This window comes from Ooceraea biroi, chromosome 10, assembly GCF_003672135.1.
Source record: "Ooceraea biroi isolate clonal line C1 chromosome 10, Obir_v5.4, whole genome shotgun sequence".
NCBI classification, from domain to species: Eukaryota; Metazoa; Arthropoda; class Insecta; order Hymenoptera; family Formicidae; genus Ooceraea; species Ooceraea biroi.
The window spans coordinates 10749229-10763907 of record NC_039515.1 but is presented as its reverse complement, the minus strand read 5'-3'; the positions used below and the strand labels follow the sequence as shown (position 1 = coordinate 10763907).

At 40.4% G+C, this 14679-nt stretch overlaps 1 protein-coding gene across 3 annotated transcripts in view; it reads left to right on the top strand.

Annotated features, from left to right (window-relative positions):
• Positions 1-14679, top strand: part of LOC105278591 (diacylglycerol kinase 1) — a 106449-nt gene that overhangs the window by 43175 nt on the left and 48595 nt on the right. For all 3 annotated transcript variants that reach the window (XM_011337799.3, XM_026973472.1, XM_026973471.1), the window contains exons 2-3: positions 6445-6573; positions 9917-10005. In XM_011337799.3, the coding sequence (XP_011336101.1) occupies positions 6510-6573; positions 9917-10005 (153 nt within the window). In that variant the 5' untranslated portion in view covers positions 6445-6509. The remainder of the gene's footprint in view (positions 1-6444; positions 6574-9916; positions 10006-14679) is intronic.

Sequence of the window (14679 nt, the reverse complement as noted above, 5' to 3'; positions counted from 1 at the left end):
AAAAATGTTCATGACCTTGATATCTTGTGAAAGGTCACATTCAAAAAAATAATTTTCTTACCAGAGTACTAGTCTCTTTGAATCGAACAATTTTCGTCCTTTGACTTTTTTCATATCATCAAAGGAAGCAGAGATATTCTAAGTGTTACAGTTAGAGGAAACACCCTGTATAATGAAACTTTCTGATAAATGATAGATCTAGGAATAGTCTGGGTACAGAGAATTCAAGCACCACAGAGGGAGGATCATAGGGGGAGATTCTGATACGGTATGTGCAAGTTAGGTACGTGCAATAGTTAGGTATAGATTATAGGTAGGTTTAATGTATAGTATATATAGTAGTTATAGTGTTATTAATGTTATTGTTATTGGGGTGTGTGTGGAATGCAAGGTATGAGTGAGGATAAGGATCTTTTCTTTTGCAAACCAAGTCCCTACTTCTTGGTGTTTCTGAAGTAGCAATAAAATTTATCTATCTCTATAATGAAACTTTCTCATGAACAACTTTTTGATACGACAAATGTTTTTAGAGTTTTTGAGTTGTACACTTTACGTGAGCCATCCTGTATATACAGGGTGGCTCATTTTAATTTATACAGTCGATTTTTTAAAACACTAAAAGAGATACGAAAAAATGTTTCAGACAAACATGTCACGATTTCGAGGGGGACATAAGATGATACCATTGGTTTGACCTCGAATAGTCGTTTGAAGGTCACGCGAAGATCACCTTCAATTTCTTAAATTGAAACCCCAACTTTTTATTGCAGATTCTTATTCTCCATCGAAAAGTAAGTAACTTTTGTCTGAAACATTTTTCCGAAAAATGTCATCTTATGTCCTTAAAATGATCTTCAAGATGAGTTTGAGAACATTTTAAGGACATAAGATGACATTTTTCGGAAAAATGTTTCAGACAAAAGTTACTTACTTTTCGATGGAGAATAAGAATCTGCAATAAAAAGTTGGGGTTTCAATTTAAGAAATTGAAGGTGATCTTCGCGTGACCTTCAAACGACTATTCAAGGTCAAACCAATGGTATCATCTTATGTCCCCCTCGAAATCGTGACATGTCTGTCTGAAACATTTTTTCGTATCTCTTTTAGTTTTTTAAAAAATCGACTGTATAAATTAAAATGGGCCACCCTGTATATAAATATTTATTCAACTACATATTCGCCGTCTTATTCTACTAATATTTGCCATCTTTGCAGTAGCTTCATGATTCCATCTTTCTAGAACACTCTCTCTTATCATCTTTTTTCCATTAAAAAAAAATTAAACAACTTTACGGACATTTGTTACAACCCAATATTATACGTATATAACGAGTATCGTTCGTACGATCGCTCACGATCTGAGTCGCGCGATTAAGCGTGAATAAGTAGGCGCAATCTTGGAGTTGCTCCGAAAGAGGAAGACCGCCTGCGTCCATCTGCCAGAGCTTTTTTACGAAGCAAGATTTTTCGAAATTATATCAGGTTTCATGATGGAGTTATGTTTCGTGACGTAATATTCTGTAAGACTACAGCGATGATTGTGTGCGAGAGAGAGAGAGAGAGAGAGAGAGAGAGCCGTTCCGCTTTTGAAGCCGACTTTTCGAGAGAGCTCGCGTTGCGCTTTCTCTAATGCGTGTATTTTTATCGACTAATTATAGAGTGGCTTGTGCTTGCTTGAGCTTTATCAATGCATAAAATCGGACACGTGCAACTTCCTGAGAATAACGCTGGTATGCACATACATATCACGCTTACTTTAAAAGGGAACACTTGATGCAATTATCTCGTTAGCGCGAAACGCGATGACCGACGCGATATCTATTAAAAAATTACTCTCGCTGCAACGCTGATAATTATACTCGTGGTGTATTCTTGGCATTGTTCTGGGCATGATACGCGGGCAAACGCGCAATGCGACTAATTTTAAGCTTCTATACGAGTGCATTATCATGACGTACTGCGTAAATTAGATATATGCATAGACTACAGATATATGCAACATAACAAGGTGCGCCTCAGGGATGTCCCAATTATTCTCCTAATCCAACTAATTGCCGCCAATGCAGAAACATTAAGTGCCACAGTCGAGTTCATTAGCTTCTCGGAAAAGCAAATATTTAACAAATCTTTTACGGAACCTCGAAAGATATTTTCCTCGCTTTTCATTTTGAGCTACGCTGCACAATTTCAATTCACATTATAAATCATGCTACGCAACACACGTACACATGTAATCGTGACACAGTTACAGCATTGCGTCTGGCGACGTAATATTCATTGCTAAGATTCCTCAAAACCAAAACGTTTCTTTCGTTCGAGATAATTACTAATAACCGCGCGATTTCCCATGATCCCGTGCCTTTTCCAGCAATCGCATTTTTCATCCAACGGACACGCACCCACACAGGGACATCTTCACAAGGCCTCTCCGCCCTACGCGGTTTTAATTGCGAGTACGTGGTTCCCAGCACATAGCGCGAATTATTCTATTAGAGAGAAAGATAGGCTGGACTTTGTTGGACTTTACGTACCTTCCCGTAAATCCTCTGAGCTTTCAGCGACGCACATTCACCGTGGCATTATCGTAAATCAATTACCATCGTATCAGCGCAAACGAACGACGGGGAAGTTTTTACTTGCTCCATTGATCGGCCTCTTAAATTTTATTTCGTCAGTATTACGATTGACGGCGACCCGGAACTTTCTGTAATTAAAAAATCGTGGAAATGCTAAGTGTGATATATTCGATCTCGGTAAAGTGAAAATGAGTACTACCAGATGATGCCCGGAGGGCAAGTAGAAATTGCTGATGTGCGACAGACATCCGATATGGAAATCTGCTGCTCGTTCTATTATTTTATAATGATGCTCGCGTAGAAAATATTGGTTTAGCCGGCAAATTCGTGCGAATTTTTTTAGCAAAATTTAAACGTAAGGCTTTGTATTTAAGAATTAATGTCGTTTACATTTTGCTAAAAAGGTCCGCGCAAATGCCAACACAATACATAGATGACTCCTATAAGCTCAGGCAGAAAAACATTTATCAAAATGGTCAACTTCCTCATAAATATTATTAATAACAAAATTAGATACGGACGCGCAGATGCACGACCTCAATCATCTAAAAATAAGATTCGGCCGTAAAGAAGAGTTTGCCAGCGCAACCGAGATATATGTTGCAATAAAATACGTTCAGCAGGTACTGCCAGAAAAAAAACATAAACTTTCAAGTAACTGTTAATGTGCGATATACGCTACACCCGGCACATGTGTACATTGTACACGAACGACTGATATACCATGTGTCACGCTTGTCTTCGTAAACGTACGGGGTTCCTATCATGGCTAACTGACGATGGCGTATATATATTTCACTTGGCTGTTGGGGCGGGATAATAAATTTACTTAACTACCTTCCGTCAGCGGTTCCATCGGTCGTTGTAAGCGAGATGCCCGCGTTGTAACACGAGACATTGGACGACGGCGCCTTCTTATACCGAGCAAGGAACGCAATTCCGGTTACATTGTAAACATAGTCGAAATTAAACCGCGAACGACGACGACGCACGGATCTCCTCGGGATTTACGGTGTCGGTGGGGATGCCGCGTTATTCGCTAATTTAGGCAATGGATAACGCATTAAATTACCGGCGAAATGAACGTCTTCGTGATTTATCTTCAAACTCGTAAATACACATCTTTGTGGATTAATTTAAAATTGCTTTTTGCAAAAAGAGACAGATAATGACAAGGTATGCGGACGGGTGCATAATTACGTAGAAATATGTCCGGCGTGACAAAAGTAAAACCGAGAATCCGCAGGAAAAACTGTGAAATTCAATTCCCTCGGTCGTGATACGCCATAGGCGGGAAGCAGCAATTTGTCAACTGAAAAAAAGAGGACGAGGAACTATACAAACATGCGCAACAGCGCAGTATTTCATAGGTCGTGAAAAAAAAATGTTTTCCTCGCTGGAAGGCTTTACAATTGCAGCGGGGTATCGGGAAAATCCGTGGAAAATAAACTTTTTCCTCGTTCCCTCGCGCCGCGTTACGCTGCACACGCTCCGCAAGCCTCAAGATATAGATGCAACAAAAAATTATTATGTACACGTTATGCATACAACTCACATTTTGCATACAATATGCACCTCTACATACTATCTAAATAAAATCCAAAGTCTCTAAAATCATTTACGAGTCACCGGGATTTCCGAGACACGCCCGCCCATACATCTCTCAAACGAGTTCGCGCATGTGATTCCTCGCGCCGCTGTGACACTTCGGCCAAGAGTGTCAGTAGGGGTCTCCCGCGCAAAACAACCCCGCCGTACCCCGTGTGTGCGCGAGATTTATTCTCCGGACAATGCGCCAGACCCGCAACATGGGGTTGTCCTTCATCGGAGCTCACTCGCATGTGGGGCTAATTATTGTACAACAACAGCGCTGCACCGTCAATTGGTGACATTTTATTCGCACGCGGAAGTATCATGGGACTATGGACGGCATGGTAAATCAGAGAAGAAGCCAGCGGACCAACAAAATTGCATTACTTGCTTGCGGAGCTAAACGCGAAACACGGGCGGGCGAGCGAGCTGCGCGATCGGGTGGAGGATTATGTGTAATACGGCGAAATTATCGATGTATCGCTCTGCATCTGCGGGGGAGGCGATTGAACCTTTTGCAGGGTGACATCGCGTGGACGAGCGACCACGGCGGGATTAACGCGATCATGCGTTAGGTCGCGTTCGTCGATTAAGCTCGTTATCAACGGCACGCTACGGATTAAGGGTCTCGTACGAAATGACGAAGATAATTCGCCGATAAGTCTTTTTAAATACTTCATCCTCGGTTACCTGAAACAGGCATTTTTTCACATTGCTGCCGCTCTCGCGTATCTCACGCTCGATTTACGTGCAGGTTATTGTGTAGCAATGGTGGTTGGTGAACAGCAAAATGATTTGCTTGGCGAAATAGTTTGATTCTCCTTGCGATTGTTACATTTTAGAAATGTTAGTAATATTTAAGGATTAAGAAAATTAGAAGGGCAACAAACATTCTTCGGAAATGTTATCGTTAAATATCTGAAGCAATTTAAAAAAAGTCATAATGTAATATAATACTCCAATTCTCGCTTTGTATCATTATTCTTCATAATATTGAAAGGAATTAACGTTAATTAACACTTTGTAAGAGCGAATTTTTATATCAGTTTCAAACCGTAATGTGCACAAAATATCCACTTTGAACATAAATACATTATACAAATTAATATATTCGCGAAAACATACATGTGCACTCGTGCACAGTGGATTTTCATTATTCATAATACCGAGCATATGTTATTTACGAGAAAAAGGAATAATTAATGCAATTTTAAAAAAGAAACAAATGTTCGTGAATAGATGAATAGATTTCCTATTCATCAAACTTTACTCGATATTACAATTTTATTTAAAGAAAAAGAATGATTTAACGTTTAATATCACGGGTAATGCGTAAATTGGTAAATTGTTTACCAAGAACTTTATTTCTTGAGATTATTCGCAGATTAACGGCTGACGTGGACAACACAAATCGTAAGAAAATTTTCGAAGGAAAATCCGGTTTACGTCAGATGTGGATGTCGCAGTATTTTCTCTGCGAATTAAAACTACTTGGTGAAAGACAAGTACAACGAAAAGGGAGATACGTTCGAAGCGAATGGCGAATGAGTTTCATTGAACGTTGCGGATTCCGCTTGCAGAACATATGTCCATTCGCCGCCACATGTTTGCGGGAGAAATACGTTCGATCGTTCGAATTCCCTCTCTTGCATGCAGGAGCGTTTACAGCGGGAGAAAAGCGGCCACAGCGACCGTAAATCTGTAATTTTAGCACGAGCGCGACTGATGCGTAACGAATCTACGTGGAAGATCGCACGAGACTACATTAACATGAACCACTAGCGGATAGTAAATCAACAGTAAATACTATTACTGGTGTGTAGGTTGATTTAACAGGTATTTTACCCAGGCAAACCGCGTATGCGTGCTTTGCCACATCTTCATTCCGATCGCTTTTAATTATCCTGGTTTTCAGATAATTGATTTAAAGTAAAAAGCTACGTGACTGGGCAAGAATATTATATTACAGAATACAACTATGTTACGAGATACTAATAACACTTTTTAACGATAAATTTGACAATAAACTAATTTGACAAGGTATGCGTGTGTGAACTTGATTCGATATTAACGGTTTATCGTATAATTATTCATGAAACTGAAGCTTATCGGACATTGGTGTATCATTTTTCGATTATTCGAGTAACTCCAATAACTCCAAGCGCGATATTCGATAAGATATTATATGGAAAGTTTTATATGGAAATAATGAAATATGACCGTACGCGAAAAAGTACGCGATCGTATGTTACAGGTAGCCATATCTTTTGATTTACAGGTGACGAATTTCAGTATCGAACATCTGGCCGCTCGTCCTCAGGGACACATAGACCAGAAGTAAGGATGGCCTTTCATTGGGATAAGCTCTCGCCAGCAGAATTCCAACAGCTCCAAGATTTGGCAGCTTGTAAGTAGCAAAAAACAAAAGAATGGAAGGAGCACCGGCAGTACTTGGCACGTTTGATTCAATGCTGTCATTTATTTTTGTGGGCACTTAGAGAAAATTCGATCTCACACACACACGTCCATACACGTGCATGGTCTAGAATTTTTCTTGAACAAGAGGAAGCACATTACGATTTCATTTCCTCGTTCGTTGCTTAATTTCTTGTCGCTACATTTGCAATCTGCTGGTATATTGTCAAAACACGTTCCCGAGTCTCCACTTAATCAGGCAATCATTCGCGTCTAGTGTCGCGCGAGTGAATCGAATTGCATGGCCTAATTTTGTTCATTTCGAATCGCAACAATAGCTTTACAGACTTTCCGCGCATACAAAGTCATCCATGAATACAGATGACCTTTTTGCAGTGCCCATTGCGTTCTTTAAACATTCTACCGATGGAAGTGGCGGCATGTCTCCGAAACGATCGTTATGTTAGTTGCAAATCGAATTACGGCGACACGTAATGTAGCATAATGATAGTTTTGATTGATCATTGCAGAGTACCTAATAATTAAACGCACACGGGTTACGTACAAATTGCCATATCCGTGACAATCGAACTGTACGTGGTCGCAATAAGAAGTTCTGGCAATTTGCCGAAACGTTTTGAAACGTAATTTTTAAAGTGGATAAACGCACTTACTACCTAATTGCTGTAAGTTATGTACTATTCTCGTATGCTTGCTGTAACGAGTGCTCTCAAGTTACACCAGTACCAGAAAGCACTTTCTTTAACTACAAATAGCACTCAACTCAATTAAATTTTACTAGAATAAAGTGGCAGTTCGCTCTGCTTAATTACACAGAATGGGACACTCACCCGTGTGTGTGTGTGTGTGCAAATTTGTCGGATAGTGTAGAATTATTAAAATACATGACGATGGATGCGTCAAAAAATGTTAACTGGAAGCAGCCTGCATTTCTCCAGATACGCACCGTTTCCTTCTGCTTATGAAACATCGTGCATATTGATCGAATAAATAGAATAGAATAGATTCAGCGAGCAATCTGCATAAATTTAATTGAAAGTATGCAATGCGCGAGATGATCTTGCGGTAAAACCCCATAGACATACATCCGCGAATATTTCTTTGAGCGAGGAGACGACTGCAGGCTTCCTCGCAAAATGAAGAATTAAAACAAACACCGCGTATAAAATCGTCCGATATATGTATAATCTTGCTGACGTAACAGATTCGAGCGGCGAGATTATTCGTATCGTGTTATCGAGCACTGTGTAATTCCGCGTGATTTACCCGCCGATGACGGGCGCTTCGAGTTTTCCGCATAAAACGCCTCGGGCGCCTCGAGTTTTCCTCGGACGCGGACTTGACAACGTGCAGGTTGTCTCCTCTAGTATTTTACATCTGGTTAACGTTGGATGCGAGAGCCAACACGTCTCTCGAGAAGGAGCAACATGCACAACGTTTAATATCTTCCTCACGCGAGCCGAGGCACTAATTCATCGTGCGAACGCTGCGCTTCGTCCCACAGGCGGGATAAATCGGCGCCGTTGGTCGACAAATTCGCTGACATTATCATAATGCGACGATCATCCCGGCGATCTTTCACTTTGTGATACACAATGGAGCAACGTTGCGTGAAACATCTCGGGAGAGAGCTCGCAGCTTCGCTGTAGGAACAGCGAGATTTTGAAGCATGGAAGTAACGTAGCGGTCTATTAAATCACTACACGAGCCTGCACCCTCAGAAAGGATTTCTGATAACAAGACGAAAAATATTCTTGACTAATTTAATCGTATTACAAGTATAAAAAATATGAAAATAAAACAATTTTTAATTTAAATCAGTAATTTCTATTCTTCTCTCTCCAATTAAATAACATTGTCTTACTGTCTTGAGACAAGAGTAACATATACAAATTTATGCTTATATATTCTTGTATGTAGAATAATTTGATATTAGCGCCACTTTATAGTAGGCTTCGTCGATGTCGACGCATCATTTTCTCACAGTCGCTCGTCGACTCGGCGCTTCTGCGTCCTTTATTCCGATAAAACGGCCAATATTTATGTGTTGCAATCGAAAATCGGGAGTGTTTCTGTTATTTACAATGCAAGAAATATTAAAAGATATGGAAATGTAAGCAAGTATATACAATATACTTACTTGAGAAATAAGATTCGAGATAAGACATTTCCATATCTTTTAATATTTCTTGTAGAGTATTGCACTTATTCATTGTAAATAACAGAAACACAGAAACACTTTCCCGATTGCAACACATAAATATTGGCCGTTTTGTGCAGATTCTACAAATTCTCTTAGAAGAATAGAATAAGATGTCTTTTAGATCTGACAATATTGTTAAATCAAGAATATTTTGAACTTGCTAGAAATTTGTATCTAAATCCTTCTGAGAAAATGAATGAGATAGCACCAAGATTATTTAAATGTAGATTTTCGAATTTTCTATTCAAGATTAAAATATGCTTCTTTTCAATAATAAATATGATTGTCGCTATAGCGATCTTATTTTATGATAGATTAAAGAGTAATAGCATTAAGTCCAGAAATCTTTTCTATGGGTGTGTCTACGCTTACGATGATATATAGCAGCACAACGATATGTTATTTTTTATTAGGATTTTACAATTGGCTCTCGGTGAAACATCCAGTCAAAATTAATACCTGACCTGTCTCTGCGTACGTTTTCCTATTATTAAACCGAGCGTTCAATAATCGTCGGCAGTGGACCGATGTCGGACCGGAAACTCGAATTGCGGCTAGGTGCGTTAATCATTTACCGTCCGAACGCGATCCATCGTCGTGGCCGTCAATCGTGGCCGAAAATAGTGGTCGTACGAAAATATCCCAGTACGTTAAGTGCATTATGACGTCGGTGCGGTAGATTAGGCCAATGGCCTCCTATTATTAGTCAATTTATCGTTGTTTCTTCTGTAAACAGTGAATCCCAAATGGTCGATCAATCGTCCGCCCCCGCTCTTTCCTCGCGGTCTAATCCATCAGAAAAAATGAAGAACTTATTCGTACTGCGTTCGCTCGCGACGTGTATGTACGTGTATGTGTGATAATGAAAATGTCGCGAGAGATTAATTTATTAACGACTGCAACGTATTTGTATCAGTGTGTATGCTTTTTGCAACAAAATTCTAATTTACAAGATTTAACATTTTTCGCAAGATTTTTGACTTGTGTTATCTGATACGTTTTCGATGACTCCTTGGTATTTGATTGTCGCTTCGTTCCAATATTTTACGGCGAGAGTTGATTGATCGTGACAAGTTGTGCAGTTCTCAACAGTTTCTCTTCTTTTTCTTAGATTCCACGCGGAAACTGCAGGATGTTCTGACTGAGTTTTGCGGAAGCAACACAACGCCGAGCGGCGTGCCGAAATATCATCCGGATGGGGTGAGTCATAAAGATCTACGATTTAGTCATAGCCGATAATGTACGCATCTGAAACCTCAAAGACTGTTCTCCCTTCGAAGAAAGTTACATCTCTTTAAAGACATGGCATAATAAAAAATTAACACAAGATTCTTGATGCGCATGTATAAATGCGTAACAAATAATATTTATTACGGAAACTATAATTGTTCCAAGCCGCAACAGATAATCTTTTGTACCGTGACGTTCGCTTAAGTAAACTTTATTCTTCGCGAAATCTACACGTTCCGCAGAAGTTTCCGCAAGTTTACTGTGCAAATCGATAGATGTGGAGGATTTCACCGCGCGAAAACGATTTCGTTGTCGTCTGTCGTCTCAGGTGCGCCTCGGCCTTTCTCCAAAATGGAATTGGACGACCAATGCGCCCGGGAGTGCACTCGAGCGACGAATATCTACTTAAGCTATACGTAAGCTGTTTAAGCGAGTTTTCAGGATACGCGATATTTTGCAGGAGATAGCGAGAAATGCACTGAAGCGATTTACGTGAACAATAAACACATTTTGGTCGAAGACGAGTCCACGAGAATTGAGTAACCCTTGCTGCGACAATGTGTATCGCATCTCGTCATGCATCATCAAGAGTCTAAGCAAGAAAAATCGCTTTTCAGAGCAAGAGCCTGCTTTTTAGCAGTCGGAATTCCGCAGACTTCAGCGAGACCGTACGAGCGCACAATTTATGTCTCGGATGAAAGGTGCAGCAAACGACACGCTGACACCGTAATGCATTCGCAGTCAGCGTGAAAGCATTTGTTCCATGAAATCGCGAACTACTCGCCGACGCGGAACTACGACACCCGGAACACGTATGGTCTGCGGACAGGTGGAAATTATTGCGCGCTTGCGTTATACGAGGAGGGCGGTCGCGCAAGAGAATTCTGTTCGACGACGCATTAATGATCGACTCGAATTCCTGACGGTATTACCCACCGCATGCGCAATTGTCTCTTATTGTCGCGCGAACTGGGATCGCTCGCTGCGAAAACACCGCACTTGCGTCCTATTCGGCAATTCAAATTATGTACTTCGACGAAGGGTTGCGGAAATATTGCCGGCGCGATCGTATTCCTCGCGTGCAAAGGTTTGCTTTTAGTGCATCGCAAACCGTTCTGGTTTACATTAAAAATATAGATACTATCATAATTATAAGAGTAATTATTTACATTAAGGAAGCCACTCCTGATTTCAATAATTGTTTAATATGTCATCAAGGTCATCAACCTGAATTGTGAAGGTTTTAGTCGGCGCTCGTTTATTCGTTGTTTATTAAAAAGTTATTAACAAAAGAAGTGTAATAGTTTCGCGTGCGTTTTCGATTGTCCACGTGCAATGAGGACTTGACCTTGACATATATTATAGAGGTCTTTTGAGTAATTTGCAGGAGGTTTTAGCCGTAACTCGTTGTTTATTAAACGGTTATTAACAAAACCGTTTAACGACTTTGCATGAATTTTCAACTGTCCACGCGAAAGGAGGAGTTACGTTGAGGGTTGAGTTAGGTTAGGTTAGGTTTTTGCGGGGAGCGCCCACATTATTCATATCCATAAATCCTTTATAGATTTATAGATTCCAGTGTTTTATGCTGTGTGGAGTCCCTCTCCGTCTACTTCCACTACGCTCATTGTTTATTCAAAAGTTATTAACAAAACAAAAACCTAATCTAACCTAACCTAACTCAACCCAGGAAGAAGGGACTCCACCCGTAACCCTTCCTCTAGCGTGAATAGCTGAAAATTCGTGCAAACCCATTAAACTTCTTTTGTTAATAACTTTTTAATAAACAAAGAGCGATGGCTAAAACCTTCTACAGATTAGGGAAGGTGATCTCTATAACATAATATGTCAAGCTTAAGTTCTTGCTTCGCGTGGACAACTCAAAATTCGTGCAAAACTATTAAATTTCTTTTGTTAATAACTTTTTAATAAATAACGAGTTAAAACCTTCTGAAGGTCACTCATGGTGATGACTTTGATGACATTAAAAAAGTACTGAAATCGGGAGTGGCTCCTTAGTGTAAATAATTACCATTATAAGTATTGCGTTGTATAAACATTATGTTCGTCTCGTCTCTTTTTTTAGTGATTTCAAATATATTATTATATTTAAAAATTTTTAAATATATTATTATATTTATATATATAAAATACTAAAAACTGAGACGAATATATGTTACAACTCAACAATTATGTAATTTATTACTGCAGCATACGGAATATGCATACAAAACGATTGATGTAACTATTATAAAATCTCGACGAAAATCTTGTTTATAAATTCATCTTTAATAATAATTAATGCTATCATGGTTAATAATTATTATAAATAACTTAACACTGGTGCTTAATGAAATCGCGCTAGAGAATTCCAGCAACGAAAACGGCATTCCGAGAATCCGCGTCCTAAGCGAGCGTTAAGCCCAGCCGTTTATCTGTAAATCCGCGTTGCGGCAAATGCAATAACGATATTTTTTCAACGACGCGGAAAATTTGCAAGCCGGAGATGTCTCGTGACGTTATCTCGAATTTGCAATTTCGCTGGTATTCATTGCTCCTCGACGCAAACCGGGTTATGACCGCGCGAATCCGTAATAAAACCATTTTTCAACTCCGCGCTATCGTGCCGTCTCTTAACCGTCGTCTTACTTTTACATCGGCATTCTGACCGTGATGTTGCCGGTCCTACAATGCGGATGCAAGCACGCGAGGGCATTTAATCCTCCCCTTCGCGTCCTTCTCCTCCGAGGAATATTAACTCCGAAACTAGAACAGATTGTCGAAGTTGCAACGACGTTTTTTTGCACAAACTGCCGGGCGAGGCAATTCGTCATTACATGCGTTGATATCGATCAGGTACCTCTCGCGCATGCATATCTTCCTTGTGAACGATGGAATAAATTTTTGCCGAAATTGTGCACACCAAGCGACGCACGAGGTGGCACGAGCTTTATCATAAATATGCAAATGACCGATAATAGACAAAGCGAGGGCTAATGAAATGCATGAGAATTCAGGGACTGTCGCAATATTATCCACGGTGTTTCATTAATCTCATCCCGTGCGGTTTTACTCGCACGCGTCGACAGTTTGAGAAACAGCGGGAGTTACATATTCTTTTTCTAATACTTCTTTTCTTTTTTTTAGATTTATTGGCAAACGCAAAAAGAATCACCAGGTGCCTTTGGCGATGCGATAGTTATTATTACGTTACTGCAACGAGCGACAAAACGCATCTGCATGGGAATGCGCGGTCCATAAACGTTTATTTCCGACGAAATTCCCGAACTCCAATAAAATGCCTCTGCTTGAGTTACAACGAGAAGTCTGACTCACGACCCGCCGCCACGGCAGTAATTCCGCGGCGTGTTTCAACTTGGTCCCTTTGAGGGGAGCGATCTAAATTACTTTCTTCTATGTCGGCGGCGTCTTTCCGCAAATTCCGGGAGCGTGCGCGAGCGCGCACGAGCGACGCTTTCAGACGGTAATAAATTTACTTGCCTTGTGCCATCGACGGCGACATAATCCACCGTTTCCGCATGACATTCTCGTATGAGCGACCAGACGTAATAATGGCGCAGTAGCTATAAGCTTTTACGGTACATTAGTCTTTTTCAGTGTGGCGTTAAAGTTTAGATCCTTTTTACGACCGCAGAAAAACTGGCGCGTGTCTTTCTTTTCCTTTTCTTTTTCTTTTTAATATCATTCACGTGTGCTCGTAAGCTCTTTTCGCGGCTCGCAGAACGAGACGTAAGCTTTTGCGTGTCACTCGTAACGTGTAATACAATGCATCAGGTTGTTGGTCGTTTACCGTAACGTGGCATGTATCGTGGAAATTCGCAAGTTAACAGCGAAACTTGTTCGTTGGGAGCACAGAAATCGCATTATTCTCGCTAAGAGTATCACGGCGCTTGCTCATTTTACTGTGTACATGGTAACAGATAAATTCCATTAACGGCGAGTAATTGTCGCGAAAAAGATTCCGTAAACTCCACTCAGTCAGCGGCGCTTATTCGCTCGGAGTCGAGCCCTACTCGACACCGATTTATCGTAAATACACGCGCACGGAGAGAGAGTGGCAGTTAACGAAAGCATTGCCGGCTTCAGTGCACAATTACACGAAACAACACTCGTTCGTCGAGAATTGCACAGAAATAGAACTCTAGATTAGCTTCCGCTAATTTGAATTTCCTTTCAGTTTCTTCGGCACATATACATGAATTTTCTTTAACTTCTGTTTCTTTTTTTTGTAGCCCACTTTTTGCTTTTAGTATTTTATGAGTACCGCGAGTATAAAAGCATAAAAGAAGAAACGAGAGATCTAGAGAGAAAAAGAGAAAGAGAGAGAAGTGCAGAGAAATATATTGACGAGCATAATGGTATATTTACCGTAAAATTTGATATACCTCCACGTACGAAGGCAAAGGAGAAGACAACTATTTGAAATCCCAGTCTGTTACTTTTATCCCCGCGCTATCAACGTGACAGTGAGATACGCGAGTTGGCAAAGTCATTGAAATCAGGACCGACGGTACTGCGTCAACATCTACGACCAGAGATCCTTTGTCCACGAGGACGGGAGCAAAGTTGGTAAGCCCCGGGGAGCACGACAATCGACGTTGAACGCTAAGAGGCTGTGCCGGT